The sequence below is a fragment of the Carcharhinus amblyrhynchos genome, chromosome 1, assembly GCF_965287045.1.
Source record: "Carcharhinus amblyrhynchos chromosome 1, sCarAmb.v2.hapA, whole genome shotgun sequence".
NCBI lineage: Eukaryota > Metazoa > Chordata > Chondrichthyes > Carcharhiniformes > Carcharhinidae > Carcharhinus > Carcharhinus amblyrhynchos.
Window position 1 is genome coordinate 19,312,247 of NC_137324.1, and position 27,355 is coordinate 19,339,601.

General features: G+C 42.6%; 1 protein-coding gene across 2 annotated transcripts in view; it reads right to left on the bottom strand.

The window, feature by feature from the left end:
* The window catches only part of ctnna2 (catenin (cadherin-associated protein), alpha 2), a 1,308,817-nt gene that overhangs the window by 482,200 nt on the left and 799,262 nt on the right, over positions 1-27,355 (bottom strand). For both annotated transcript variants that reach the window (XM_080195424.1, XM_080195512.1), the window contains one exon: positions 23,549-23,701. In XM_080195424.1, coding sequence (XP_080051550.1) covers positions 23,549-23,701 — 153 coding nt within the window. The remainder of the gene's footprint in view (positions 1-23,548; positions 23,702-27,355) is intronic.

A 27,355-nucleotide genomic window follows, 5' to 3' on the forward strand; every position in this document is an offset into this window, starting at 1 on the left:
GGGTAAGATTGCGCTCATCAGGTTTTCCAGCTCAGAAAAAGGCACTTCAGCCCATCATGTCTGTGCTGGCCATCATGCATCTCATAGACTCACAAGTAGATAGGGTCGTGAGAGAGTGCTTTTGGTACATTGGCCTTTATAAATCAGAGTATCAAGTATAAAATTTGGAGTGTTATGGTAAAGTTATATAGTGATGCATAATGTAGCAAGGTTATATAAGGCATTGGTGAGGCCGAATTTAGGGTATTGTGTACAGTTTTGGTCACCTAGTTACAGGAAGGATGTAAATAAGGTTGAAAGAGTGCAGAGAAGGTTCACAAAGATGTTGAAGGGGCTTGAGAAACTGAATTACAGAGAGAGATTGAATAGTTTAGGGCTTTATTCCCTGGAGCGTAGAAGAATGAGGGGAGATTTGCTAGAGGTGTATAAGATTTTGATGGGTATAGATAAAGTGAATGCAAGCAGGCTTTTTCCACTGAGGCTAGGTGAAAAAAAAACAGAGGTCATGGGTTAAGGGTGAAAGGAGATAAGTTTAAAGGGAATATTAAGGAGGCTTCTTCACACAGAGAGTGTTGGGAGTGTGGAATGAGCTGCTGGATAAAGTGGTAAATGCGGGGTCACTTTTAACATTTAAGAAAAACTTGGACAGGTACATGGATGAGAGGGGTGTGGAGGGATATGGTCCAAGTGCAGGTCAGTGGGAATAGGCAAAATATGGTTCAGCACAGGCAAGAAGGGCCAAAAAGCCTGTTTCTGAGCTGTAAATTTTCTATGGTTCTATTTTCTAATCCTACAGTGCAGAAGGAGGCCATTTGGCCCATCGAGTATGCACTGGCCACAACTCCACCCAGACCCTATCCCCATAACGCCATGCATTTGCCCTAGCAAGTCCCCTTGACACTGAGGGACAATTTAGCATGGCCAATCCACCTAACTTGCATAGCTTTGGGCTGTGTGGGGGGGGAAACGGAGCACCTGGAGGAGACACAGTGAGAATGTGCAGACTTCACACAGACAGTGACCCAAATCGGGAATTGAACCTGGGTCCCTGGCGCTAAGTAGTGCTAAGTACTGTGCCATCGTGCTGCCCCATCTACCTATCCAACTATCTATTCTAATCCCATTTTCCAACACTTGGTCTGTAGCCTTGTATGCTATGGCTCATCTAAAGGCTTCTTAAATGTTGAGAGGGCTCCTGCCTTTACCATTCTTTCAGGCAGTGACTTCCAGATTCTCACCACACTCTGGGTGAAAGATTTTTCCTCAAATCCTCTCTAAATCTCCTGGCCCTTATCTTAAATCTATATCCCCTGTTATTTACCCATCTGCTAAGGGGAAAAGTTCTTTCCTATCTACCTTATCTGTGTGACTCATAATTTTGTACACCTTAATCAGGATCCTTCCCCCCCCCCCAACCATCTCCGCTTTAATGAAAACAGCCCCAGCCTAACCAACCTCTCCTCATAGCGGAAACACTCCAGCCCAAGCAACGTTCTGGTGAATCTCCTCTGCACCCTTTCTAGTGCAATCACAGCCTTTCTACAGTGTGGCAACCAGAACTCTAACACAGTACTGTGCTGTAGCCTAATTAGCATTTTATACAGCTCCATCAGAACCTCCCTGCTCTTATATCCGAAGCCACGGCTAATAAATGCAAATATCCCATAAGCCTTTTTAACCATTTATTTACCTGTCCTGCTGCCTTCAGGGATCTTTGGACATACACCCCAAGGTCCTTCTGATCTTTTGTAATTCCTAGCATCCTACCATTCATTGAGTGTTTCCTTGTCTTGTTAGTCCTTCCAAAATGGATCGCCTCATACTTTTCAGGGTTAAAGTCCATTTGCCACTATTCTGCTCATCTGACCAGCCCATATATATTGGCCTGTAATCAAAGGAATCTGGGTCTTAACGCTCCACCCCCCCACCCCACTCCACCCACGCTCATAAAGTTCTGCCCCATTACTGCAATACTGTCCTGACTTATCTCCTTCTACACCTCTCCTCAGATGGCAGGGGAGGCAATTAGGTGGAGGCAGCAGCCTACTGTTATTATCTCTCAGCTATTAATCTAGAATCCCAGCTAATGTTCGGGGGGCCCAGGTTCCAATCCCATCACGGCAGATGGTGGAATTTGAATTCAATAAGAAATATCGGGAATTAAGAATCTACTGATGACCGTGAAACCAGAAAAACCCATCTAGTTCACTAATGTCCTATTGGGAAGGAAATCCACTGTCCTTACCTGGTCTGGCCTACATGTGACTCCAGAGTAACAGCAAAGTGGTTGACTCTGAACTGCCCTTAGAGAAGTAGGGATGGACAATAAATGCTGGTCAGCCAGCAATGCCCATGTCCCACAAATGAAAAAAAAAGGAGAAATTTCTTTGCTCAAAATAGAACAAAGAACAAAGAACCATACAGCACAGGTAACAGGACCTTCAGCCCTCCAAGCCTGTGCTGCTCATTAGTCCAACTAGACCATTTATTTTTATCCCTCCAATCCCAGTCTTTTCATGTGGTTTTCCAGATAAGTCTTGAACGATCCCAGCGTGTCCACCTCTACCACCTTGCTTGGCAGTGCAATGTTGTGAATCTCCAGAATTTTCTACATTAGAAGGTTGTGGATGCTCTATTATTGTGTCTATTAAAGGCTGAGTTACATTTTTGGCTGATTAAGTAACCAAGGAAAGGGGGGAGTGGCCGGGGAGTGGAGTTGAAGCTGAAGATCAGCAATAATCATCTTGTTTATTTTTATTTGTCGTAAGTAGGCTTACATTAACACTGCAATGAAGTTACTGTGAAAATCCCCTAGTCACCACACTCCAATGCCTGCTCGGGTACACTGAGGGAGAATTTAGCATGGCTAATGCACCTAACCAGCATATCTTTCGGACTGTGGGAGGAAACTCAAGAACCCAGAGGAAACCCATGCAGACACGTGGAGGGAATGTGCAGACTCTGCACAGACAATGACCCAAGGCTGGAATTGAACCCAGGTCCCTGGAGCTAAGAGGCAGCAGTGCTAACCACAGTGTCACCGTGCTGCCTCTAATGATGGAGGAAGCTCAGGGTACCCCTGCTACGATTACTTACATTCTTATGTTCTGCCCTCCATAAACTTGCATCCATCCAAACTCTATTATCGCTGCACCAGGTTCCGTTGTCCTATCATCTCAGTGCTCACAGACCGACATTGGGTCCCAGTCTGGAAACAGCTCAAGTATAAAAATTCTCATCTTTGTGATGAAACCCTCATGGTCTCAAATCTGAGATCACCCGTCTCCTTCAATTCGAGCTCTGGTGTATCTGGTGGGTGTGCAGCCTGCGTCCCAATGACGCCCCCACGCCCCCCCCAAAAAAAAAACTTTTCACCTCCCTAGGTCTGCCTCCTTCTTTAAGATTTTAAGAAGCTATTGAAATCTTTCCCTTTGACCAAGGTTTTGGTTACTTAATATTTTCCTACTTTTTTGATCAATATCAAATTCTGTCTGATAACGCTCCTGCAGAGTGCCCTGGGATATTTTGCTATGTTAAAAGAGATATATAAATGTCATTTTTTTTTTATTCATCCAATCCTGCTGTGGATTGAATTGTGAGAGAATTTTTAACATCAAGTAGGCAGCTCACCACCACCTTCTCAAGGGTTATTTAGAAATGGGCAATAAAAGAATTGGCCGAGCCACATATATTAATGAATGAATAAAAAGAATAAGAAGCAGGACGTAAAAAAATCTTTGCTGAACAATTTTACGTTTTCTTTCATATCAATTGGTCTGTGAATGTGTTAATTATTCAATCTTTTTGTAACGTTTTATCTGCATAAAAGGAAACCTCACGGCTATAGCTTTGATCCCAGTGCTTCCCAAGTACACTTTGTGATTTTGAGGATTCCCTCATCTATTCACTCATCTCCAGTAGATGTTTTGTCGGAACTTTTGCATGTTGTAACTATTCTTAAATGAAGTTCAAAAAGGCAAGAATTCAAGGAAAGCAGCTACAACATTCTCTTTGCCTGGTTCAGTGGCTTTTAGCCATTGACAGAACTAAGGATTTAACTGATGTGGAAATCGAAACGTCTTGGATCAAAGATAAATTGAGTACAAGCAAAAGCAAAGAGTTAAAATTTTGCTATGGCATGTTTTCAGACTCGAGGGCATAGTTTACCAGTAGCCCACAACCACTGTGACTGAGCCAGGCTGCATACAAAGTAGGTGCTTTTACCTGATTGTAGCATCCTGGAGGGTTAGCATTGACCAGAAATTGAATTGGACTAGCCATATTAGTACTGTGGCTAAATTACTGGTCAGAGACGAGGAATCCTGCGGTGTGTAACTCACCTCCAGATTCCCCAAAGACTGTCCACAATTTACAATTCAGGAGTGTGTTGGAATATCCTCCACCTGCCTGAATGAATGCAACTTTAATAACACTCAAGAGGCCCGACACTAGAGCGGTAGGGTGGCACAGTGGTTAGCACTTCTGCCTCTCAATGAAAGGGACTCAGGTTCAATTCTGGCCTCAGTTACTGTCTGTGTGGAGTCTCCACTTTCTCCCTGTGTCTGTGTGGGTTTCCTTCTGTCCAGTTTCCTTCCACAGTCCAAAGATGTGCTAGTTCGATTGGTTGGTCATGCTAAATTGACTCTAGTGTCAGGGGAATTAACAGTGTAAATGTGTGGGGTTATGGGAATAGGGCCTGGGCGGGATTCTGGTTGGTACAGACTCAATGGGCTAAATGACCTTCTTTTGTACTGTTAGGATTAAATGATCTATGACTACCCAGAACAAGGCAGTCCACTTAACTGGCATCCCTTCCAATCACGCCCACACCTTCATTCCCTTCACCATAATGGACAGTGGCAGCAATGTGTACTGTCCACATGATGCAGTGCAGAAACTCACCACAGTTCATTCCAAACCCACAACCACTCTGATCTAGAAGGACAAGAGCCAGCATGTGCATGGGAAACCACCACCTGGAAGTTCCCCTCCAAGTCACTCACCATCCTGACTTGGAAATATATGGCTGTTCTTTCACTGTTGCCAGGTAAAATCCCTGGAACTTCCTCCACACTGCACTACATGGTCTGAAGCAGTTCAAGAAGGCAGTTCACCTTCTCAAGGCCAATTAGGGATGAGTAATAAATGCTGGCTCAGCCAGTGACACCCAAAATCTGTACTTTTATTTTTCTTCGTTCTTGGAAAGAGGACAGGAGCACCAAGAACAAAGACTTGGACAAAACCTCAACTATCAGAACGCTTCCCAACAATAGGTTTGATCTTCAACGCAACTTAATCACTACACCTCAGTTGAGGTTGCATGGTTGCTTTGTCTGCTGAACTGACTAAATTGATAAGGTTCATTTTAAAATAACTGTACCGGTCACTAGCCATTGGATTTAATCCAAACATCTACATTTTTAAAATGTCCTGCGAAATAGCTTATAATAGCTATATGAAATAGCTGTGAAATAGCTATATGAGATTTTCCAGCATTTTCTCTTTTGGTTTCAGATTCCAGCGTCTGCAGTAATCTGCTTTTAAATTATATTGATAATTTGGATGACAGGATTGAAGGTGTCGTTGCTAAACTTGCCAATGACAAAAAGATTGGTAGGAAAGAAAGTTATGAAGAGGACATAACAAGGTGGAATTTTGCTGTTCCACCCACTACAGAAATCAGAGTGGGAGAGGGACAGATCATGGGATTTTCCAGTATGGGCAAGCAAAGTCGAAAAATCCCGCCTAAAGAGTTTGTAAAAGTACATTTATAGCTTAGGTGAACAGGAAAATATCTTGCACATAGAGTATAATGTGGGAAAATGTGAAATGGTCTGTTGCAGTAGGAAGAACAAAAAATAAACTTTTTTATCTAAATGGTGAGAAACATTAGAGCTCTGAGATTCAGAGGGATCTGGGTGTCCCCATGCATGAATCACAAAAGGGTTGTATAAGTGGTTGGGAAAGCTAATAGAATATTTTTGTTTAGTGCAAGGGAAATTAAATATAAAACTGAGGAGGTTATGCTTCAGTTACAGAGCACTAGTGAGACCACATCTGCTGGTATACTGCGTACAGTATTGATCTCCTTATTTAAGGAAGGATGTAAATACATTAGAAGCAATTCAGAGAAGGTTTAGTCAACTGACACCAGGAATGAGCATGTTCCCTTCCGGCAAGGGATTGGACAAACCAGGGCTTGTATCCTCTGAAGTGTAGAAGAGTAACATACAAACAAACAAAAATAGAAGCAGAAATAGGCCATTCAGCCCCTCGGTCCATAAGATCATCATAGAACCCTACAGTGTAGAAAGAGGCCCATCGAGTCTGCATCAAACACAATCCCACCCAGGCCCTACCCCCATATCCCTACATATTATACCCACTAATCCCTCTAACCTACAAATCCCTGATCACTAAGGGGCAATTTCTTAGTACGGCCAATCAACCTAACCCACACATCTTTGGACTGTGGGAGGAAACTGGAGTACCCAGAGGAAACCTATGCAGGCACGAGGAGAATGTGCAAACTCCACACAGACAGTGACCCGCGCCGGGAATTGAACCCAGGATCCTGGAGCTGTGATGCAGCAGTGCTAACCACTGTGCTACCATGCTGTCCACTGACTGACCTGCTGGTGTTTAGGGGTCCACATTTCCATCTAACCCAGATAACCTTTAATTCCTTTGCCTCAGGAGAATCTATCTGCCTCTGCCTTAAAAGTATTCATTGATCCTGCTCCCAATGCCTTCCTCGGCAGTGTTCCAATATTGCACAACCCTCTGAAAGAAAAGATTCCTCCCTCCACTATCCTATCAGGACAACACCTAATTTTAAGACTGTGCCTGTTAGTTCTGCATGCACCCACAAGAGGAAACGTTGTATCCATGGCCACCTTATCTACACCATTCAGGGATCTTATAAAATTCAATCAAGTCACCCCTCACTCTTCTGAACTCCAGTGGAAACAAAGCTGTCCAATCTATTCTCATAAGACAACCTATTCATTCCAGGTATCAATCTCGTAAAACTCCTCTGAACCGCCTCAAAAACATTTGCACCTTCCCTTAAATAGGAAGACCAAAAGTACATACAATATGCAAAATGTGATCTCACAAACGCCCTGTATAACTAAAGCATAACATCCAATAAAGGATAGCATTCCATTTGCCTTTTTGATTAGGTGCTGTACTTGCACACTAGCTTTTTATTACTCAAGCACTAGAACACTTAAATCATGAGGTATTTGAGAATTCTGCAATTGTTCTCTGCTAAAATCTACTTTTTTATTCTTCCTGTCAAAGGAACAACTTCATGTTTTTCTGAAACTCACATTTTCTGAGCATGGATTTTAGCTGTTCAAGGAGGCAGCTCACCACCGCCTTCTCAAAGCGGCATGGCAATAAATACTGGCCCAACCAGTGATACCCACATCCCATTAAAATTTTTCACAGCATACTTTCCTACCTATCTTTGTGCCATCTACAGAGTAAGCTACCAAGCCTTCGCCGCCCTCATCTCGGTCCTTGGTGTTAATTGTAAAATGTTGAGGTGCCAGCACGGACGTCTGCAGGACTCCAGTCATCACATCCTGACAATCAGACAAAGAGCCATTAATGCATGCATGGCAGGAAGTTGGTGACTCCCTGCTGCGGGCAGCTGGAATGAAGTGACCCTTTGGGGAAGTTTGGAGCTTGTCTGGCTGATGATCTGAAGTTGTGCTTGTGAATTGGTGCTGGAACGACGCCCCCTCAGCAATCCAGGCAATAGATTCTGAGAAGTGGAAATTGAAACACTTGAAGACGTTCAATCACTGAAGTCGTCCAAGTTAGAGCAGCCTTTGGCCAGAATTTCAAGGCAAGATCTTTGAAGATGGGATAGACTATGAGATTGGTTAACTCACAAGATTGCTGACTTCTGGATGGGCTGTTGACAAATCCGTGGAATATGTCCTGATCACATCTGTGATTTATTGTTTAGAGTGGTGTGTTTGACCACAGCTTGCGTGTTAATTCACATGTATTTTATATTAACTCCTAATGTTAGAATATAAGAGAGATATTGTAAATTGTACTGTATCCTCCTGACCTTGTATAGTAAAATTCATTTTTGTTTGCGAAAAGCCCGTAACATCCTGTGTCTTCATTCTCTTAGCAAGTGCCTTCAATCTTCAATTTTGTCTATTTCATTGGCCCCTAACCTGATCATGCCAAGAACTTTGAAGTCTGGTCCAGGATGATAACCATGGCTGAATGATGTCAAGAATTCAAATAATATTGTTATAGCACCATAGAATTCCTATAGTACAGAAGGAGGCCATTCGGCTCATCAAGTCTGTACCGACCACAATGCCAAACAGGCTCTATTCCTGCAACCCCACACATTTACCCTGCCAATCCCTTTGACTCCAGTTGAGCCTGGCCAATTAACCTAACTTGCATATTTTTGGACTGCGGGAGGAAACTGGAGCACCCGGAGGAAATCCACGCAGGCACAGGAAAATGTGCAATCTCCACACTGACAGTGACCCGAGGCTGGAATTGAACCTGGGTCCCTGGCACTATGGGGCAGCAATGCTAGCCAACTATGCCACCCGTTCAAAACCTGAATCAGCTCTGAATAAAACCAATATCAGTTCAGTATCATTTTTTTTTCTCAGTTCTCCCTTGTACATTCGCCATCAATTAGTCAAGATCCATGGACAGGATCATTTCAAGCTCAGTGTTAGTTTGAAAAGTAAAGTGATCAATGCGCAACCTCTTAAGAATTAAATGTAGAACATGAAAGCCAACGCCACACTTACCACTACGCTATGATATTTCCACAGCTTTGACAGCAGTCTTGTTTGAGCAACAGACTGAAACAGGTATTCCCCTTATACTTAGCACAGATTTGAAATAATGGCATCAATCAGTGTTGCATTAATCAGATACACAGAGAAAAAGAGATGCATTCTGCCCCTGCTGCAAGAATAAATCAGTTCTTTTCAATCCAATTACAACTCAATGTGACAGGACTAATCATTTTTGTTGTGTTCTTGTTTACCAAGGTGGTGAATGAGCTACAGTGGATTTTTTTCAGGGCAGAAAACAGTAAATATGAACTAACGCAGATTGCATTCATTAATCCCAGATAATGCATGTGTTTATAATGAAAAATATTTTGTTGTCCTATTAAGCTAACACCTTTTATTTCCTACTTTACTGTTCTTCTAATGCCATTTAGCCATGTTGCATGAGTCAACGTGAACAAGAATGAAGGGAAGATTATATTGATGGGATTAGATGAAGAAAAGTAGGAGGGGGTTCAATTGGAGCATGGGTACCAATAAGGATCCGTTGGGCTAGATAGCTTTTTGATTTGATTTATTATTGTCACATGTATTAGTATTAGTGAAAAGTACATTTTTTTTACACACTGTACAGACAAGGTATATTGTTCGTAGAGAAGGGAACGAGAGAGTGCAGAATGCAGTGTAACAGTCATAGCTAGTCTGTAGAGAAAAATCAACCATGCAAAGTAGGTCCATTCAAAAGTTTGATGGCAGCAGTGAAGAAGCTGTTCTTGAGTCAGTTGGTACATGACCTCAGACTTCTGTATCTTTCTCCTGACAGAAGAAAATGGAACAGAGAATGTCCGAGGCTGGCTTCTTTGTGAGGCAGTGGAAAGTGTAGACAGAGTCAATGGATGGGAGGCTGATGTATGCACCAGCAAGCGTGATGTATTGGGCTACATTCACAACCTTCCGTAGTTTCTTGTGGTCTAGGGCAGCGCAGGAACCATACCGAGCTGTGATACAACCAAAAAAAATGCTTTCTATGATGCATCTAGAAAAGTTGGTGCGAGTAGACCTGTGCTATCCATTCTATGCAGTATTAAATAGGTGGGTGTGAGAAAACAAGAAAAGGATTTCATGGGATGGGGGGTGTCAATTTTACCTTCAGAACCTGTATGATTAAAACTTGTCTCACTTCCTCGTTCTGTGAACAGTATGTCTTACTGTCTGCTGCCTCTGTTCCTTCCCTCTTATGCAACCACCCATGTGGGATTCCAGCTATCGCACCTCTAACTGGAAGCAAATAGAGTGCCCAGAGCCTTTACAGTCAAGTCAACACATTCTCCATAATGGTTCCCTGTCAACTTCACCACTTGGAGCCAACTCCAACTCAAGCAATTAATCCCACTGTATTAACACCAATGGTAATGGGATAGGAAGAACATCCATGGGCCTTCCTGCCATAGACTTAATCGAAGTACAGATGTGGTCCCAAATCACCACCCTTCCATCTAATTAAATGCCCCCCCCACCCCCACTACCAAATTCGCTGCAAATTGTTTTTATTCATTCGTGGGACATGAACATTGCTAGTTGGCCAGCATTTATTGCCCATACCTAACTGCCCTTTGAGGACAGTTGAGAGTCAACCACATTGCTGTGGCTCTGGAGTCACAAATAGGCCAGACCAGGTAACGATGTCGGTCTTCCTTCCCTAAAGGACAATAGTGAACCAGATGGATTTTTCCAACTAGCGACAATGGTTTCATGGTCATCAGTAGAGTCTTAATCCCAGATATTTTGATTGAATTCAAATTCCACCATCTGCCATGCTGTGATTCGAACCCAGGTCCCCAGAACATTAGCCGAGTTTCTGGATTAATAGTGCAGCAATAATCTCACTAGGCTAGCGACTCCCCAGTTTCACCCATAGTCACATCTCTAAAAACACAACAGCCAGCATGCAGATAGCAAACTCCCCTGACAAAGGGTCATCCAAACTCGAAGCCTTGGCTCTATTCTCTCTTCACAGATGCTGTCAGACCTGCATTCCAGCGTTTTCTGTTTTTGTTTCAGATTCCAGCATCCGCAGTAATATGCTTTTATACTATAGCAGTGTTAATATGCCCAGACAACTGTTTCTTTGATATTGGTTGAGGGAAAGCATCATCTAGAACACCAGGGATTACTTCCCTGAGCTTCTGCAAAATGATGCCATGGGATGTTGACATCTATCAGAAAAGGCAGACAGGGCCCAACCAAAAGACATCCTCACACTGGAGTGTGAGCCTTGATTTTTATGCTCTGGAGTGGGAATTGAATTTGGAACTTCCTGATTCAAAATAAAACCAAAAGAACTACAGCTTACACATGAACCTGAGAATTGTTCATAATCCTTTAACATGGTGAGAACAGCAGGTGTAGAGCGGTACTTCCAGCTGCTTAATGCACATTCAGTTGTTCAGGGTTAAGAAAGGGCATTAGTTACAATGGCAAGTTTAAAAATGAAGAACAGGCATTGTTGTAGGATGTTGGATACTGTTCCGTAGGTCACAATGTAGTCTTCAATAGGTTAACGCCACGCATTTATTAACTGCAAAAACTATATATATATATATACAGCAAAGGGTTCAAGCTAGGAGTTGTCTCCATGCTTGCTTGTGCACACAACACTGTCCAACATGAGACTGACTTCTAGGTGTATGAATGATATAAGTGCTATTTTGGTACCAAAATCGCACCCTTAGTGTCGAAACTACAGGCACCTCAGAGTCCAATTTTATGGCCACCTTCTGCAGATTTTTTAGTCCAGCTCTTGGGATTTCTCATTTAATAACATAATTACGCTACCATACCCCCTGTGGAGCATTAAGAAACTGTGGAATTTGGCTCAATTGAAATTTCCAGGACTAATATCAACAAATTTTAATTAGGTACAAGCATCAAGGGATATGAATCAAAGGCAGACAGATGAATTGGATGTACAGATAGGCCATTATTTAATTAAATGTTGCATGAGGAAGATGGGCTGATTGGTCTACTTCTGTTTCTATGTCGGAAGAAGAATCTGACTAGGCTTCCATGGCAACTATCCCCACTGAACTCAAACGAATCAAGTCATCCTAACCAGACTTGATGTGAATAATCAATGAAATGGTCAGGCCAACATTATTAGCCTCAAGGAAACTGGCTCCGAATATACATCTTCCAGCTCAGCTGACCTCTGGATTTAACCCTTTTGGACACTCACTTTAACTCAGTAAGCACATTTTAAACATGCATTACACATTTGGTGGATTAGTCAGAAATCCCTAAACACGTGAGTTAGGTAAAGTGAACCCACACCTCTCCCCTCTTATACTCCCATCTCTAGGGTTCACCTTAAACCCATCTGGCTGGAAAAAGTGGGAAAGCTTTACAACTCTTTTCTTAGGTAGTTTATTGTAACACTGATAAACTGACAAGCATCAGCACACTTCTTCTTTGAAAGTAAATCAACACTTACTGTGCACCACATTCACAATAGCTATCGATGATTTGAATCAGGGAACTAAATTGCTCCACCTGCTCTGCCCCCTCTTATACAAGATAAAATCCATCACATTTCTCCAGCTCTTTAGCATTGAAAAAAGAGTCATATGGACTCAAAACATTAACTTTGTTTCTCTCTCCACAGATGTGGCCAGACCTACTGAGCTTTTCCAGCATTTTCACAGTATTATACTTTTACTCAAATGTAATAAGAACATAGGAACATAAGAACTTGGAGCAGGAGTAGGCCATCTGATCCCTTGAGCCTGCTCCACCGTTCAATAAGATCATGGCTGATCTTTGCCTTAAAAACATTCAGCGAGGTAGCCTCAATTGCTTCACTGGGCAGGGAATTCCACAGATTCACAACCCTTTGTGTGAAGAAGTTTCTCCTCAACTCTGTCCTAAATCTGCTCCCCCTTATTTTGAGACCATGCCCCCTAGTTCGAGTTTCACCTGCCAGTATAAACAACATCCCTGCTTCTATCTGACCTGTTCTCTTCACAATCTTATGTTTCTATAAGATCACCCCTCATTCTTCTGAATTAATCAATTAATATATCCAAGTTTGCTGATGACAAAAGTTAGATAGGAAACTGAGTGGCGAGGAGGATGTAAAGAGGCTTCAAGGTGATTGAGACAATGTGAATAAGTGGGCAAATGAATGGCACATGCAGTACAATGCAGCTAAGTGTGAATTTATTCACTTCAGTAGCAAAAGCAGAATGGCAGAGTATTCTGTAAATGGTCATAGATTATGAAATGTTAATCTACAAAGGGACCTGGTTGCCCTGATACACCAATCACTGAAAGCAAGCATGCAGATGCAGCTAGCATTCAGGAGGGAAATGGTATGCTGGCTTCCATTGCAAGAGGACCTATGTACATGAGCAAGGCTGTAAAACTGCAGCTGTACAGAGTCTTGGCAAGACCACACCTGGAGTATTGTGTACAGTTTTGGTCTCCTTACTTAAAAGATATAGTCATAGGGAGGGTGCAGTGAAGGTTCACCACATGGGATGACAGGAATGTCATCTGAGGAGAGATTGGGTTGACTAGATTTTTATTCACCTCAGTTTTGAAGACTGACAGGAGATCTCATTGAAGCGAATAAAATTCTGACAGGACTGGATAAACTAGATGCAGGGATGATGTTTCCTCTGAATGGGGGGGGTGGGGGGGGGGGGGGGGTCACAGTCGCAGGATGAGGGGTAGGCCAGTTAGGACTGAGTTGAGGAGAAATTTATTCCCTCAGAAGGTAGTGAATTTGTAGAATTCTCTACCACATATGGCAATGGAGATCAAGTAAATAAATATATTTAGAAAATAAATAGATTTTTAGACATGAAAGGCATTAAGGGATATGAAGAGAGAGTGGGAGTATAGCATAGAAAAAGAGAATCAGCCATGATCACATTGAATGGTGGAGCAGGCTCGAGGGGCCGAATGGCCTACTCCTACCCCTCTCTATGTTTCAAGTCAACTTACAAATGTTCATACTTTGCTCCTATTTTTATATTCAATCACCACAGATGCCAACATCTCAACTTCTGAGCTGCACCCACACTGTTAATCCTTGAATTGCTGATTCTGAAAAATTGCTGCTTAAGTTCCTGCTGTTACTTTGGCTCAGTTGTCCCCTTTTAGTCCATTCAATTCCACTGTTAAAGTTATTTTGCGAGAGCTCAATACTGACGTTGACTGCTGCTTCTTCACTTGCCTGCTTTGGCTGTTACTGTTCTTACTCCAAATTGCTATTCTTACAACAGAAATACACATTTCTTTAATGCAAAATCACTACTTGTGACAAAGCTGTAAAATCAAATATGTGTCTTCTTACAAATTATAACAACGGAATGACAGAGGTCAAAGGGGCAACCTAATAGAAGTCTCCAAAATTATGCGGGGCACGGAGTGGATAATCAGAACCTTTTTCCCAGGGTGGAAGAGTCAATTACTAAAGGAGATAAATTTAAGATGTGAGGGGCAAGGTTTAAAGGAGATGTACGAGGCAAGTTTTTGACACAGAGGATGTTGGGTGCCTAGAACTCTTTGCCGGGGAGGTAGTGGAAGTGGATATGAGAATGACTTGTAAGGGGCCTTTTGACAAATACATGAATAGGATGGGAATAGAAGGATCAGGGCTTTTAGTTCAGATCGGCAGCATGGTCAGTGTAGGTTTGGAGGGCTGAAGTGCCTGTTCCTGTGCTGTAATTTTTTTTTTCTTTGTTCAGGAATAGTTCATTGATATCTGAAAGTTCTCTTGATGGGGAAGACCCTGGTTATGATATCTCCAGGCTTCACCCTAATCAAAAAGTTCTCTGTATTTGCAAGGAATATTCAATAGGGGGCACACTAAGATGTAGTGGGTCCTAATCTGTAAGTTTTATAGTCTGTAATTGCATGCCCATTGTATGGTCTTGATGGTTTTGTTCTGGACAACTATGTTGAAATGCATATGTCAGGCTTTCAATGTTTCATGGAATGCTGAGAGGCAGAGTTTGGCCAATTTCTGTAAATTGTCCATCACATACAGCCCATTCTTTGCAGAACATTTTTCTTTTCTTTTAAGTGTTGGTTTCTTTTGAGTTGAATGCACTCTTGATGAAGGGCCGGTACATACAATCAGGCCTTGTCAACATCAGCCACAATCCATGAAATAAATGTCTAACCATTAAATGTTTAATAGTGAGAGCTATCAAATGCAAGTGGACCATCGTTTTATTAGATTGCTTTTGCACATGAATTGGACATTTGAATTGTAATCACTGTGCAGTAAATTAAATTATTTAAATAGTAGTTTAAATAATAATTTGCCTTTTGGGTGAGTTTCAGGAATAATTTAAACATAGTTCTGATATAAGTCTAGACTGATGAGAGAGCTAAGAAAGAGTTGCGCAACAATACTGACCTAGGATCATTTCCCAAATCACACTCAAAGTTAGCTAGACTAATTTGTTTTCTCCAAAGTATTAGCACTCTATAAGTTTACGGCCATCAAAGGGTCATTTTACGCTATATCCATCCATGCGTCCACTGAAACCTGTCTTCTGTCTAGAGGAGCATCATAGCTAATGGAATGGAAACACACTTTTCACGGCTAATGCTAAGACTGCATTTTTTTTCCTGCAGGTTATATCTATTGCAGAAAGGTCTGCATAATGAATTATCGGAATGGTGAAGCCAATTGAAGTATAATTCATTTTTTTTTTGGTGAACAAAAAATTAATCACACTACTTGGGTAATGAGAAATAAAACCGTTCAACTTTCCAGACCTGTCTTTCATTCAGCCTTATGATTACATTCAATTTTCAGGTTAATCCCAACGGATTAAGGCTCGCATAGAACATGTCAATGCTTGTGTTGGTGGCTCCGATGCCTAACTAGAAAAGTGAGCAACTCTCACAGAAATCCCCAGTGCTGAGGAATGTTTACACAGGTGATTTCAGAAATCATTTAGGGAAGGAGTCAAAATTGGATGAGGGTAGAAAGCGCACCACGTGAAAAATGTCATTTGATTTGAAGTCAGATTCATAAATCATTAAGGAGACACCGACATTGCAGAACAAGGGTTTCTGCTATTTTGTTAACAATACAATGTGCCGCCATGAAAAATCTTGTTGCTTCAGTAGAATGTGTTGATGTGCAGCTCTACTGGTTGTTCTCCAGTGTTAACAAACACTTCCTTGGCTCCTTCTTTGCATATAGCAACAACACAAAATTTGAAAAAGTATATCGGAAAAAAAGGCTGAAGTGGATGAGACAAAATTGAAATCAGGTGAGGCTACATATTAGAAGAAACAAGTGTTATATATGCAGCTAAAACAGAAAATGCTGGAAAATCTCAGCAGGTCTGATAGCATTTGTGGAGAGAAAATACAGCGAATGTTTCAAGTCAGGATGACCCTTTGTCAGAGTCATATTGTGATGTTAGTGTACCTTTAAGAGGTTTTTTTTAAATCATGGTCACAGCCTTGCATGATCGCTGGAAGGAGAAAAAGAACTTCTGGCTGTTCAGGTGATAGAAGTCTTGCAGCTTTCAGTTTAGCTACAGTGTTACAGGCAGTTTTAGGAGCAAGCTGGAAAAAAAGTCTCTTTCTCTCTCTGTTTTGCTTTGAAAATTTTATCAGCTAGATGAAAGGAAGGCTTGTTGCCATACTGCAGTAAGGAATCCATGCTTTAGTACTTTGGGGAGCTGATCTGATTACAAACTGCTCTGGGTTTTCAAGATCATTTGAAATCAGCATTCCACACAGGGAACTGGATTCTAGCATCATGTGAGCTTCAGCTTGTGCAGTGATAAAGCTGTTTAAAAAGTTTTGTTTATTGGGTATTGGTTTTGATTGGAACATCTGATATATATATAAGTTAAGGATTATACATTACTGCAGTTGTTTTGATTTTGCTTGCAATTGATAATAAGAACATAAGAAACAGGAGCAGGAGTAGGCTATCTAGCCCTTCAAGCCTAACCCGCCATTCAATAAAATCATGGCTGATCTGAAGTGAATCAGTTCCATTTTCCTGCTTTCTCCCCATAACCTTTAATTCCTTTGTCTATGAGAAGTCTATCTACCCGTGACTTAAAACGAGGTAGCCTCCACCACTTCAATGGGCAGAGAATTCCAGAGATTCACCACCCTTTGAGTGAAGAAGTTCCTCCTCAACTCCGTTCTAAATTGCCCTCCCCTTATTTTGAGGCTGTGCCCTTTAGTTCTGCTATCCTTTCTAAGCGGGAAGAATTTCTCAACCTCTACCCTATCAAGCCCCTTCATTATCTTGTATGTCTCTATAAGATCCCTCTGAGCCTTATAAACTGTAACGAGTACAGACCCAATCTATTCAATCTCTCTTCATAAGCTAAATTATTGCTACTTTTCATTCTGTATATGGTAACTATATTCCTAAATAAATTTTGTTTGGTAAAAGCTCCCTAGTGGGTCTTTCGAATCACACCTTAACTGGAATATGTCATGTTTATCCTAGCCAAATTCAAGATGCAAAACTTTATATTTCAGGTGGGTTCATCAAACATTTTGGAGTTTCTAATCTGAACCACTGCAATATACAGAACAGCCACTCAGCAAATATGATACCAATTAACTCAAAGAAGATTTGGTGAAATTAGTGATATTAGTCTTGAAATAAGTAAGGCGACCTAATCTAAGAGCTGGTATACAAACCTTTTTTTTGCATTGATCAAGATCAGTTTCCTTTCTCATACACCAGAACAATCAACTGTATTCCTGCACAAGCCTGTTCCTATCAATCTTTGGGATCACCGGATGACAGAAGAAAAGTCCCTACAAGTATAATGTGCAGTGTTATGATCCCTTTTGAGATCAGTAACTTTTAAAAGAAAGGAATCTCCACAGTACCATTGGATAGAAAACCACTCGACAAGGTTACACTTTTAAAATTTATACTGTAACAATCAATGTAATTCCAGCATATATAATAGGTAAGAGATATTTCAAATAAAAAGATAGATTTCACTTGAATTAGTTGATAAAATAATGACACGTCTCAAGTAGTTACATGCACTGGTATCATTCCTGCATAAATGTGATACCATGTGTACTCTCATAGCCTTTTCAACTTGTACATCGTGATGTAAGATCTCTCTGTAGCCAAACGGACCATCTAAAATGGTGTTTTGTAAAGCACTCTGGGACAATTCGGCAAGAAACTAAACCGACAGGCTGCAGTTTAAAGACAGAGACAAATAGGCTGCGACCCTGATGAGTGAATAGACAGGATATGGGTCATCTCCAGGATGAAAGAGACTTTACAGTCACACTGGCTTGTTTCATCTCCGGGAAGAGACTTTCTAGTCACACTGGGTTGTGTACCAGACATAAGGGCACCGTGAATCCTGATTTAGGAGGGAGGTATGTGACCTATGTGCCTCCAACACCTAAAGACATGGCCGCTGGGGATACACCCAGAGATTGGTGTGGTAGCACCTGATTGGACTCTTATCGATCAGGGTGATCAAGTCCGGATCAATTGATTGGCAATGGCCAAAAAGGAGCGTGAAACCAAATGGTATAAAGGATGCTGCACAACCAGGAATCTCTCTCTCTCTGACCCCTCCAACAAGCTACAACAATGGTGACCATTGCCAGCATGAGGAGGGCCACTACACCTGAGAAGGAAGGAAGAAAGTCCAGAGCCAGAATGCCAGACCAGACTACGCAGACGACTTCCGAGACCGACACACAGATAAAGGCCAATATCTGTTTGGGTACTTGCCAGTCACACAAAGTTAAGTCAAGGTCTTGTATTGGACTTGAGTCCTAGTATTTCCTATAAGATAACTTATTGTTAGTCGGGTGGGTGATTATTGATTGTGTGGGTTTAAATATATATTGTTTGTACTAATAAGACGTCTACTCATAGTTATTTGCCCACCGTTTCAGGGTTAAAACAGACTGTGTGGCAGGCAACATCTCACTTCCCACTCAATTGTTTTAGTCCTTGAGTCACTTTTCCCAGCTGCTGTATTCCATCTGAAGTCCATGGGCACTATCAACATTGATAAAGTGCACATCTATGAACACTCTCTCATGATAGTCCCAATGGCACAGGATCCCCAAACCAGGCTCTTTCAACAGTTGGCTTGGCCCTGGCAAAACTGAAACAAGAGCAGTGGGGTTTTACCCAATCCCGTGTTCTGCTTGCGTTCAATTCACTATCCTTTCTAATAGTTTAACACAATAACACAGTCTCTGCTCTATTCTCAGGGGCCTGCTTCAACACCAGAGGCCATTCTGTTCTGAACTGTCGACCACAAAGACAGGCTGAAACCCAGCACCACCACAATTAGCTTTCTATTTACCCTTCGCTTCTTTGGATTCCATTCCCATGGCCACTTCAGGTCACATGGGCATTTCTTGAAACTGAGCTGATGTCATAACCACAAAATCAACTATCCCTCTTTCACTTTGCTCATAACAAGGACATCACACAAAAATAAAGGACAGGCTTTGTCTAAAGCACAGGGGTTATCAAATATTCCATCCTTGGAAAAAATATATCTTACTGAAAAGTAAGGATTTTTCACAACCCTTTCAAAATACAACACATTTTAATCTTGTAAATACTATAACAATTCTCTGATTACACATTGGATGGATAATATTTTCCCTTTGTCACTTTTTACATTCAATATATTGCACTGGCAACATTCTAAAAGTTAATCCAAAATCAAAACAACCAAATGTGACAATTAGATTTTAAGGTTCAACATCAATGACGCACAAGCATTTGTTTTACTTCTGGTTAATTCACTTCTTGTTCAGTTTTCTCAAGAGACCTCCTTTCCAATTTTGTACAACCTACCAGATTTTCCATGTTCTTAGCTAAAAATGTGTGCGGTAGTGTTGCACTCTTCATGCTTTTGTTTTAAATCAGTGTAAAATTATAGGCAGTCTGCACTTGGGTCAGCTGTGCAAAACCTTGCTGTGTTACTTAAACATGCCGATGGACAGCTCTGCTGGCTTTCGTCCAAAGCTTATGTGACATTGGTCCCTATGCTCATTGTGAAAGAAGCAGTCTCTTCCTCCAATTTGGCCAGAGCATTCCACCTTAGTATCCACTGTGGAAAATGTCCTGGATATTTCCATTCCTTCCCATTTCACGAGTGTGTATCCATAGAATCATATAACTGCAGAAAAGTTACAGCACAGAAGGAGGCCATTTGTCCCATTTTCTCCAGGCCAGCTCAAGGACATCCAAGTGCCTTTCTAAACCCACCTTCCTGCAACGGCCTGTAGCCCTATAGTTTGAAGCACTTAAAGTGCAGATCCAGGGACTTTTTGAAAGAGTTTAGGGTCTCTGCCTCCACCACCAACTCAAGCAGTGAATTTCAGACACAAACCACCATCTGTGTAAAAAAAAGTGCTTCCTTGTGTCCCCTCTACACCTACTGCCACTTATCTTGAATCTATATCCCCTGGTTCTAGAATTCTCCACCAAGGGAAACAATTTTATTCTGTCCATTCTATCTCTTCTCTTCATAATTTTGTACACCTCTATCATGTCATCCCTTCACCTTCTTTCTGCCAAGGAAAAATGATCCTTACCTCTCCAATCTCTCCTCATAACTGCACTTTTCTAGCCCTGGCAACATTCTTGCAAACCTCCTCTGCATTCTCTCCAGAACAAATATGTCCTTCCTGCAATATGGTGACCAGAACTGCACACAATATTCCAGTTATGCCCCAGCAGTGTTATATACAATTCTAATCATTATACCCTTCTTTTTATGCTCTGTGAAGAGGACCATTCCATATGCCTTCTTTACAACCTTGTCCTCTTCTAAGGTCAAACCAAATAGACAAACTCAAACTAAATTAGGACAAAGTAAAAGGGGCAGCTCCCCAAAAAAAAGGGGAACAGCCCAAACAAAAACCGAAGTACAAAGGAAACTTAAGACACATTAAATTAAAATGTGTCTACTTGAATTGCTGCCCTTAGAGACCTGTGTACTTGTATGCCAAGATCTCTCACTTCATCTACCCCACTTAGTATATTTTTATTCAAAATGTATTCCCTGTAACTGTTTGACCTCCCAAAATGCATGACCTCTGTTGAAATCCATCTGCCATTTTACTGCCCACTCCACTAGCACCATCCATCTCATTTTGGAGATCATAACGATCCTCTGCACTGTCCACTACCCGGCCAATCTGTGTGCCATCTTTAAACTTCCCAATTGTGCCTGTTCACATCGAAATCATGAAGATGTAACACAAACAACAAGGATTCTGACACCAAGCTCTGTTGAACTCTATTTAAAACATCTTTTCATTCACAAGGGCATCCATCAATCATAACCTTTGTTTCCTGTTACTAAGCCAATTTTTTTTTCTAATTTGTCACATTCACCTCTATCCCATGGGCTTTTGACTGATGGGTCATGTGGGACCTTGTCAAGCACCTTGCTGTAACTCATGTACATCAAACACCTTGAGGCATAGATCAGCTAGACAGTCAATATCTTTTCTCAGAGATAGGAGAATCTAAAACTAGAGGTCATAGGTTTAAGGTGAGAGGGGAGAGATACAAAAGGGTCTAGAGGGCAATTTTGTTTTCACACAGAGGGTGGTGAGTGTCTGGAACAAGCTGCCAGAAGTATAGTAGAAGTGGATACAATTTTGTATTTTTAAAAAGCGTTTAGACAGTTCCATGGGTAAGATGAGTATAGAGGGATATGGGCCAAACATGGGCAAATGGGACTAGCCTAGCGGTTAAAAAAAGGATGCGCAAGGACAAGTTGGGCCGAAGGATCCGTTTCCATGCTGTAAACCTCTAACTCTATGACTCTACGACCTTGCTAAAATCCATTGAGAAAATCAGACAGCAGAAGACACTGTAATTCACAACCGTTTTATTGCTATGCTGTAATTCAGTACAATTGCCAGTTTCCACTTTTCCCTTCTGGATCTTCTCCCTATCCTGAAGCAGCCCCTCACTGAGAAAAAGAAACAAACTTTTAAATGCAAGCTTCAGTGAGCATAACCTGCTCTCGGATCACTCTGAACTAGTCCTGATTTACTCTTAAAAGGATCTGCACTTCCAACATTATCACTTCTTCCGCTTTACTGTGGTGCCTACTTCTTTTAGTGCTGCAGCACTGTTCTCACTGCAACGCCACTGGCTGCTGGGATGCCACACGTTCGCCTGCTAAATCCTGCTAGATACCAACCATGAAGGTCGAATAATCCTCAACTCAGAAAATTTGGCAGAGGCCAAAATGGCATCAGCGTGGCAGAACAAAGTCATGTCCTGGCCATGTAAGGGCAGGAAGAAGGAGGTAATGTCCTTCAGTGGGCATGTTATTGATAAGCAAGTCCCGCTTGATTGCATTGTTGATGACTGCTCCCAACATTTCACTGATGATCAAGAGTAGGCTGATGCGTTTAATCACCAATGGTGGTGGTGCCACACAACATGATGAACTGTATTCTCGACGTGAAGACAGAACTTTGTCTCCACAAGGACTGTGTGATGATCACTTCTATCATTATTGTATTGACAGACGCAACTGCAGTAGGCAGGTTGGTGAGGCTGATCTCAAGTGTCTTTTTCCCTCTTGTTGTCTCTCTCACCACCTGCCCCAGGCCTAGTCTTGCAGCTAAGTCCTTTAGAACCTGGCTATCTCGGTCAGTAGTGGAATTACTGAGCCAGCCTTGGTGATGGACATTGAAGTTCACCACCCAGAGTAAATTCTGTGCCCGAGCCATCTTCAGTGCTTCCTCCAAGTGGTGTTCAGTGCGTGACTTTGTGAGAATTAGAACACGGGCCACAGCGTCAAGAATAATCTCAAAGTTATGGGGAGTAGAATATGTGACGCCAGCCAATGCGTCAGAAGCATCTAGTGCAACAAAAGGATGGGTGAAGATCCCAATGGGAGGTAAACTGACAAAGAGTGGACTCAGTTTGCAGAGGTGGAAATAGGTGCTCTTAGTGGTGGCATGGATACTTGGTCTGGAGGTAAACTCAGGGTCAAAAATGAGAACAAGTTGGTGAAGTGTCTGCTTCAGACTCGGACAGTTGCTAGGAAAATGGACGTGTTGGTGATTATACAAAATTTGTGACAGGGGCCAAAGATAATGAGTTGAATTTTGTTCGACAGGGTCAATTTCCGCTGCCAGGGTCAGAAGTGGGAGCCAACCTGCTGCGGTAGATGTTGGGCCCCTTGGTGCAGGACTTAACAGGCTGCTGCTGGGGCCAATGCCCACTTGAGATGATCCCCCCCATCCAATGAGAGACTCAGCAATTCAGCAGCTTCGGAAGTGCTAATGCTGGTGGTGGCCACTGCTGGAGTTGAGGCACCCTTGAGGATGGATGAGTTTTTTGAGGAAGCTGGAACCAGGCAGACAGGCCTCAATAAATGGAGGGAGGGGGAACTGAGCTTTTCTGGGAGTGATCTTAGGTCCCTGTAAAATGTGTAAGCTAGACAGCAAGTTGGAATAAGGCATATGAAGCATATCATGTAGAAGTCCCTTCTTTACAAAACATCTACACATGCACACACACCATATCATTGTCTATCACCTGCTACCCTGGACACAGAGATACAACTGTGAATGAGGCCGAGGATCTTCCAATGTGCATGACTTACATCAAATAGTGACTTTACCCGCTAAATCCATTTGCGTTTCTGCTGCGAACCCAGTCAAGACAGCTCAGGAATTGGAGATGCAACATCTCGATTACATCACATTCTCACCTCTACCAGCTTGTTGGCATGCTCGCGGAACACCTGTGCATACTCCTTCACCTCCTTTTCATTACCGCTCTTTGCTGCCTCAATGAGAACCAGGAGAGGGACGTTGGTCTCCAGAAATGAGTCAGAGATGTGATCCATGACAGCCTTGCGAAGCTTTTGAGGAAAAGAGAGAGAAATTAAAAGGCAGCAATAAAGTGCAGTTGGTCTCAAGGATTTAAATGTGCAAAAAAAAGAGACTTTGTTATTGAATGAATACAATTTATCCTTCAGAACACAGAATATTTTTCAATTCAACTGCTAGAAATATACTATGCATTTCACTGCATCCTGCCATAGGTCACTCAGGAGATTTTTAATACTTAACCCTTTTTCAATGACAGTAACGGTACCAGGTAGTAAATGTTACAGGCCAAATCCATTCATTTAAATGGACTGGATTTTATTACCCGCTGTGAGTGTGTTTTGGCAATGTGAGGAAAGAGGTGCATGTAAAATATGAGGGGTACCACCTTCTCACCCATTCCTGAGCCCCCATAATACGCTCGATGGCCAAGCATAGAAACCGGCAGCCGCCCAGTATATCTGAGTGAAAAATAGAGGTGAACTGAACTTGATCCCAAGCCCACTGATCGGGATATTGCACTGTCCACACAATACAACGTGGACAGGAGTGGACACTCCTTTGATTGAGGTCAGGTTGAAAATGACAGCAAGGGAGTGAAGTGCCCATGCCCATGCCCACCCCCCTCTCCAAACACTGCCCCCCCGCCCCCACTGGATGTCACCTTCAACTGCCCCCAGCCTCATTCGTCACCTGCTCTCCAAAAGCCCACCCCATCCATTATTCTCTTCCTCTCCCTAGGCTCTGAGCTCTCCTTTTCCTAAAAGCCAGCGGCTTCCCTGTCTCCAGCAGCCAATCACTCTCCTCCTTGCCAATCATTGCAATACCAGTAGAGCCCATTACTGAGTGCTGGAACTACTAAAGTTGCCAGCCAGTCAGATTGCAAGGTGAGTGCTGCCTGGCTGTGTGTCAGTGCTTTTGGAATTTGGTGGAAACTGGGAGTTACGTGAAACAGGGAGCAGAGGCTACAAGGGAGAGCGCTGATTGTTGGGTAAGGGAGAGCGCTGATTGGTGGGTAAGGGAGAGCGCTGATTGGTGGGTAAGGGAGAGCGCTGATTGGTTAATAAGGAAATTGTAGAGCCATTGGTCATGATCTTTCAGGAATCACTGGAAGCAGGGAGGGTACCAGAGGACTGGAAAGTAGCTAATACAACACTGCTGTTTAAGAAGGGAGGGAGGCAGCAGGTGGGAATTATAGCCTGGTTAGCCTGACTTTGGTCATTGGCAAAATTTTAGAATCCATTATTAAAGTTGAAATCACAAAGTACTTGGAAGTGCATGATAAACTAGGACTGCTTTGTCAAGGGGAGGTTTTGGTAGAGTCCTTTGAGAAGGTAACAAGGAACATGGAACATAGAACATTACAGCGTAGTCCAGGCCCTTCGGCCTTGATGTTGTGCCGACCAGTGGAACAAATCTAATGACCCTCTAACCTAAACTATTCCAATGTTATCCATATGCCTATCCAATGACCATTTGAACACCCTTAAAGTTGGCGAGTCCATAACTGCTGCAGGCAGGGCATCCCACACCCTTACTACCCTCTGAGTAAAGAACCTACCTCTGACATCCGTCCTATAATTATCACCCCACAAGGAAGTTAGATAAAGGAGAAGGTTGGCTGAACGACAGAAGGCAGAGAGTGGGGATAAAGGGGTCTTTTTCAGAATGGCAGCCAATGACTAATGGTGTGCCACAGGCATCAGTGCTGGGTCCACAACTTCTCACAATGTACATTAACAATTTGGAAGAAGGAACTGAAGGCACTGTTGCTAAATTTGCAGATGATACAAAGATATGTAGAGGGACAGCTGGTATTGAGGAGCAGGGAGGCTGCAGAAGGACTTGGACAAGCTAGGAGAGTGGGCAAAGAAATGGCAGATGGAAAAGTGTGAGGGTATGCACTTTGGAAGGAGGAATGAAGGCATAGACTATCTTCTAAATGGGGAAATGCTTAGGAAATCAGAAAAACAAAGGGAGTTGGGAGTCCTTGTTCAAGATTCTCTTAAGTTTAACATGCAGGTTCAGTTGCCAGTTAGGAAGGCAAATGCAATGTTAGCATTCATGTCGAAAGGGCTAGAATACAAGTGAAGGGATGTTCTTCTGAGTCTGTGTCAGGCTCTGGTCAGACCCCATTTGAAGTATTGTGAGCAGTTTTGGGCCCTGTATCTAAGGAAGGATGTACGGCCTTGGAAAGGTTCAAGACGAGGTTCACAAGACTGATCCCTGGAGTGAAGAGCTTGTCATACGAGGAATGGTTAAGGACTCTGGATCTGTACTCGTTGGAGTTTAGAAGGATGAGGGGAGATCTTATTGAAACTTACAGGATATGTGAGGCCTGGATAGAGTGGATGTGGAGAGGATGTTTCCACAAGTAGGAAAATCTAGAACCAGAGGGCACAACCTCAGGGTAAAGGGACGATCCTTTAAAACAGAGATGAGGAGGAATTCCTTCAGCCAGAAAGTGGTGAATCTATGGAACTCTTTGCCACAGAAGGCTATGGAGGCCAGTTCATTGAGTGTCTTGAAGACAGAGATAGATCAGTTCTTGATTAATTTGGGGATCAGAGGTTATGGGGAAAAGGCAAGAGAATGGGGATGAGAAAAATATCAGCCATAATTGAATGGTGGAGCAGACTTTGATGGGCCGAGTGGCCTAACTATTATAAGACAGACCTACCTGATGATGTTCCTCAAGTGTCTATGGCATGTCCAAACTCCCCTCCCCACTGTATGCAGTCTGCACTCTGGACATTCTCTCTTCCACTCCCAAGGCTCAAGATACAGAAGTCTGAGATCACGTACCAACTGACTCAAGAACAGCTTCTTCCCTGCTGCCATCAGACTTTTGAATGCACCTACCTCATTTTGAGTTGATCTTTCTCTACCTCTGGCTATGATTGTAACATTACATTCTGCACTCTCTCGTTTACTTCTCTATGAATGGTATGCTTTGTATGTATATATGCAGTATTTATCTGTAAGTATGCAGTATAAGTTTGTATGAACGCAGTATATATTGATATTAATAATGGTGGCCATTGCTGGTTGTAAAAACCCATGTGGCTTACCAAGGAAATCTTCCAGCTTTAACTGGTCTGGCCAACATGTGACTCCAGACTGGTTGATGTGGTCTGGCGAGTCATAGATAGAGTCATAGAGCAATACAGCACTGAAACAGGCCCTTTGGCCCAACTCAAGTCATTCAAATTAGCTTAAATGGTAGCATGCTTGCTTTGCATGTGGGTGGCAGTGGGATGCCCATATTTTCCACTTTGATTTGTGGGCAGCACAATGGCATGGTGATTGGTGCTGCTGCCTTGCAGCGCCAGGGACCTCAGTTCAATTCCAGCCTTGGGTCACTGTCTGTATGGAGTTTGCACTTTCTCCCCATGTCTGCGTGGGTTTCCTCCCACACTCCAAAGATGTGCGGACTAGGTTGTTTAGCCGAGCTGAATTGCCCCATCGTGTCAGGGGGATCAGCAGGATAAATGTGTGGTGTGACGGGAATAGAACCTGGGTGGGATTGTGGCCAGTACAGACTCAATGGGCTCAACGGCCTTCTTCTGCACTGTCTGGATTCTATGTTTGTGTAAACTTTGTGCTTGCAAATCTAACGATCAGTTTGAGTTTGCAAGTTATAAGGTGAGATGGCAGAGGGTTGTTTCTCCTCAGCAATAACACTG